At 44.7% G+C, this 5,211-nt stretch overlaps 1 protein-coding gene across 1 annotated transcript; it reads right to left on the bottom strand.

Moving 5' to 3' along the window:
- Positions 1–3,131: 3,131 nt before the first annotated feature.
- Positions 3,132–5,206, bottom strand: FBXO48 (F-box protein 48; the record flags this gene model as incomplete). Its single annotated transcript, XM_035897507.1, has 2 exons — positions 3,132–3,595; positions 4,964–5,206. Coding segments are annotated over 2 exons (405 nt in total), but the record flags the coding sequence as incomplete, so codon positions are not given.
- Between the last annotated feature and the right edge of the window lie 5 nt (positions 5,207–5,211).

The following is a 5,211-nucleotide window of genomic DNA, read 5'->3' as shown; positions in this document are numbered from 1 at the left end:
GTGCAGCAGCTCAAGACATTTTGTGCAGTAGGGAAACTTTTTTTTTTTTTTAATCCCAGAAGCCTGGCTGGTTTGGAGCCCATGTTGCATAGTTTGGGGTGTGTGGGCAGAGGACCACACAAGCTTCACATGCTCACGCTCTGCCTTAGGAAAGCCGGGCAGGCAGGAGGGTGAAAGGCAGGAAGGCCATGTGGCTAATGGGATGCCCGAGTGACAGATGACTTGGGCACATTTCTGCAGCTGACGCCTTCTGAGTAGGAGGGTAGAAGTGGTGTGTGGATGTAGTGGAAAGGTCAGCAGGGTTTGCTTAAAGTAGAACTTTCCACTTCCTCAGAAACTTACAGGTCAGAGAGCTGGGCACTGGAGTGGAAAAAATGGTTTCGCTAGCCACCTAGTTGTGAGGCTAGCTGATGTGTGTCCTGGGGTGGTAGGTGGGTTTTACATGTGTGGCCTTAGCTGCTGAGGACACTGAGGGAAGGATACCTACACATTAGCACTAATTTAGGCACCAGTACAGTCTTCCCATCATGGACATGTCAGTGGTTTTTGCTTGCAGATAGGAGGGGAAAGAGATGAGCCCAAACCAGCTGGTGTAGGAAGTGCCGCTGTTTGGAGTGATGGGTGCTGCTGGGGTGTCTTTAAAGGGAAGCGAGCACATCCAGCCTGCGGGGTAGGTGTGTAGGTGGTGCAAGGGCAGAGAGGGGTAGAACAGAAAACCAGCATTGATGTAATGAAATCTCCAGAGGAAATTAAAACCCGTAAAGGAGGGGCTGAGAGTGGGGAGGGGAAGCAAGCTTTATTTTCATGAGAACTTGTACTTAAATACTTGGGTTTTTTTAATTCGGTAATAGATTTTTCATGAGAAACTTACACCACTGCTACTCCAGGTTTAAAGATCCGGGGCTTGCCTAATTGCATAGCTGAGTGTTTAATTCCTTGTATGTTTAAAGAGGCACGGCCACCTGATCTGGACCAAGGTAGAGGCATGACAAACAAATACTGGCAATTCCTACACTTGTATGAGAACAGGGGAAAAGCTACAGCTAAGTGCACAGTGAAACAACTCTGTGTCAGGATTTATGCCAGAATAATTACTCTATTTAAAAATTGTATCCTGAGACAAATATATGAGAACCAACAGCTGAGGGGCAGGAAAGGAGCAGAAAGGGGATAAATGTCTGGGAGTTACAGAGACTGGAGGTAACAGGAGGCAGGGTGAGGGACTAGATCCATTATTGTGCCCTCTTCCTGTCTTATGATTAATAAATTGGGCATTTCTGAGGTGATGAGAATGTACTGCTAATCTTATTTTCTTTTTTATTAATTTATATGCACCTTTTAACTTCTAGCTCTATTAAAGTCAGGGTAAAAGATACTGTCAGAAGGGAGTGAGGCAGCACCCTCAGTGGAAAAACTGTTGTACTTGGGTGTGGTTTGGTTTTGGTTTGGTTTTTTTTTATTTGAGCTAACTAGATACAATCTTAGCAGAATAGCTAATAATAAAGGAAGCAGCGTTTGCAATTCATTGAGCTTTGTGCTACAGTCACTATACTTAGCAATGCTCTTTATTCCATATTACACTTCAGCCGTATTTGGCAGCTTCAGTGAATTTGGGGTACTGCATCCATTTTGGCTAACGTAGTAGTTGTCCCACAAGAACAGCGTCAACTCTTTTGGTAGTAAAGAGAGAGGCTATGCAGCTTTATAAAACCCGGTGCAATGGGATCCTGATCCTAGGACTAACACTTACCTGTAAGGAATAAATTAAAAAAGGTGTGTAAGAAACATTAGCCAGTCATTTCATTGTGTCACACAATGTTGTTGATGAGAAAGCTGTCTCAATTTGATATGCTACTTCTGATTTAGAATAGGTACTGGTTCTTATGAACCAAAAACTTGTTCTAAAGGGGAAAATGTAGGAGGCTGAAGGAAGTGGATCAGTTTTGATGAAATCTGTTGAATGCCTAGAAAAGGCATCAGGTGACATACTGTTCTTGGAAGCATTTTGGAACTACCACTTTCGCCTGGCTGTTCTGTTTCTTCCTTGGCCTGTAGATACGGGCACCTACGACAAATAGGCTGTGAGCCCAGACACTTGCAACAAAGGGGAGTAAAAAATAGTAGATATTTTCACCAGATATTCTGCAATGGTTAAATAACTGTAAGAAAGTAAAAATATGTAAGTTGGAAGCAAGTTTAAACTAATGGTTTGTTTAACCACCAGCACTATCGAACAAAAACCTCTCCTGGATCTTAGCCCAGAGGACCATGGCTTGCATTTTAAAAGCAAAACTGCTCTACTGCTCCATCTAGTGTTGTTGGCCCACCCCCCCGCTAAAGGTCAGGGCTGGACCTCATTTAAGTAAAACTGTATCTAACAGGAGCCTGATCTAGTGCCATTGAGCCTCATGTGTATGACAGGACACTTCTGTCCTTACGTTGCCAGAAGGTCCTCTGCCGAAGTCCACCGTAATTGATTTGAAATCACTTTGTATTAATGAAATTTCATAAGCATGGTAGAAATCTTCCTATAGAAAATTGGTCCCAGATTGGTGACTGAATTGGATAGGAATACCTCAAGCAATAGGGACCTTCCCAGCATTTTCTCATTTACTTCACTTTTTAGTGCAAAGTAGGTAGATAAAGGTGATACTCAAACAGAATTGTAATAAATTGATTTTGTGGTCCCTTTTGTGTTAAGTAATGTGACAGGCATCTCCTCTTTTTACTAGCAGCAGTTTTTAAAGTTGGTGCCAAAAATCAGTGCTGGTAAAGCAGCGCCTGCGTGATGGCAGATCATCATACAGGAGAAAACAGAGCTTCTGAATGTGTTTTAGCCTGACTACAAAAATACACAAAGTTGTGTTATCTTGTACAGTTATCCACGTTATTTTGTTTAAAGTAATAAATTTTGCCCTATCTGACACCTCCGTGGGTGCAGCTTCAGAGAAGATCCTTGTGAGGGCTCTATTCCTTGAGATGGGCACTGGGGATGCTCAGCTGATCTTGCGGTGGCTGTCTTGTTCTCTTCTTTCCAATTCCTGGATTTGTCCCTTCCCCAGCCTTCCTCTGTGGGCTCTCATGTTGTGCTGCTGATATGACACACTTCAAGTCAAACACACTTTTTTTTTTTTCTTTTATCTCTTCTAAAATAAAAAGTGCAAACTGAAAGCACAATCAACATCTTTTTGACAACACAGCAGAACATTAAATTTACAAATACAAAATTACAACTGAATATTTAGTCTTATTTCAAATTTTACAGAAAATTAATCAGATAAAGTGCAAATAAAAACCCATAACTTTTCTTTTGAGAAGCTTTCATCATATGTTTGTAAACACAACTGATTTTGAATGGCAAAATATTTACAGTTTGGCAGTCTGCAAGCTGTTGATAGAAGGTTCTTGAGTTGCAAGAACCAGCACTGGTTTCTCATCTCTCAAGTTCTGCTTCCAGGATTTCTCCCCATGTGTCGACATCCATTGGATACATGCTTTTCTCTGGCAAGCTGTTTTGTGAAGGAATGTTGCTGTACTTCCCACTCAGCCACTCTTGCTTCACTTTGCTCTTCCAGTAGTTTCTCAGTAATGTGATCTGATGAAAAGCAGACAGCTCAGATCATGGAAATGAACTGACTTAAGTTGCATTTGATAAAGTAAGTTTTGCGTTGAAAGAGTAATGCTAGAAAAAGGATTTGGGATGTGTCTCTGGATATCTAGGCGCTAAGCCCAGGATGTTGCACTGCTGCCAAGAAGCAGACCTTGGTCTACTCCCAGCTTTTCTGTTCTAAGTTGGGCGGAGAATCGCTTCTTGCCTCAATTCTTTGAGGATCAAGATGAAAACCCTAAACCAGGAATTAGTATTCCTCATAAAAAGAGGTGCCTTTCACTTTCCCTTCCTATTTAGGTTATTTGTGATTTTTAACTCTTGTTTGGGCTCTTAATGCAGGCTGGCTGGATTCTACTCTTCAGCCAACCGTTTAGTGCAAAAAAATACTGACTTGGTGCATTTGATTCTACTTCAGATCCCCTCCAGATAACATAGAGAATCAGTGCAGGGAGTACGGGAAATTCCTGTGCAAGAGCAGTAAGGTCTATGCATTCAAAGGGCAACCACTACCTGCTCATGGCTTTTGCCTCGTACTGAAACGACTCTACTGAAATGTGAGAGTCCAGAATTGTGTGGGTGGGGTGTTGTGGGTTTTTTTGTTGGTGGTGGTTTTTTTTTTTTGGCTGCTGATTCTCTCTTTTCAACCCCTGTTCTCAAACACACCAGCTGAAATGAGGTGGGGATCACCCTCTAGCTGGTCCAGAGCAGTAACTGTGAAACCACACCCTTCCTGATCTACCTCAGCTTGCAGGCTGGACTCAACAGTGGCAGATCCCCCAGCGTGTTCAGCTCCTAACTCCTCAACCAGCTCTAATGGGGGGAGTTTCGAAACAGCTTCTCAGAGCTCCTGCTTGTTTCCTCTACCCCATTTTTTTTCTCCTGGATGCACATTGCTCAGGGTGCACTGAGGCAGAGTTACCCGGGATGAATTTCTGGGAAGTCATTCCTCACCAGCAGAGCTATTCCCAGGAAATACAACTAGAGAGCACGCACTGCCTAGCGGGGGTACATTGTCTTCTCCCCCCTGGCCCTGCTTTCTTCTGTGCAGGCTGTGCAGGCTTCGATACAATGAATGTCAGCGCTGAGGTCACGCGGGACAACGTGAGGATTCAACGGGGTGTGCTGGGGCGGCCAGGCGTGACCTGGGTAGGAAATGGGACAGCCTTGCTTTTGCCTCTCTGGATATTTAACCAGGTGTCCAGCTGTGCACCACCGAGCCACGCTGTGGTGACAGCAGTTCTCCCAGCAGCCTGGGCCAGATGAGATGTGCTGATGTAATTTCTTTACATATTTCTATTGACACTCCCAGAAGCCTCCGCGCTGCTGACATTACGTCACTGATGTTAAATTTACCTTCCAGGAATATCCGTTTCCTCGATCGCAGTCGATCTCCCGCTGGCAGACAGCCCTCACGCTCAAGCAGTGGTGCCTCCATAAGCGGTCGTTGCTCTCGATGACGCGGTGCCAGCCCTTGCACGTCACGGCCGCGTGACACAAGCTCTCAACGTCCAGGTCGCTGAAAATCCGAGAGCTGACCTCCGGAGGGAGGAGAGCCACGAAGTCGGCCGGGCCGCCTCTGCCTCCTCCTCCTCCCCCCCCGC

This window comes from Egretta garzetta, unplaced genomic scaffold, assembly GCF_000687185.1.
Source record: "Egretta garzetta isolate BGI_Z169 unplaced genomic scaffold, ASM68718v1 scaffold457, whole genome shotgun sequence".
NCBI classification, from domain to species: Eukaryota; Metazoa; Chordata; class Aves; order Pelecaniformes; family Ardeidae; genus Egretta; species Egretta garzetta.
The sequence above is the reverse complement of the archived record's forward strand: the minus strand, read 5'-3'. Positions and strand labels throughout refer to the sequence as shown.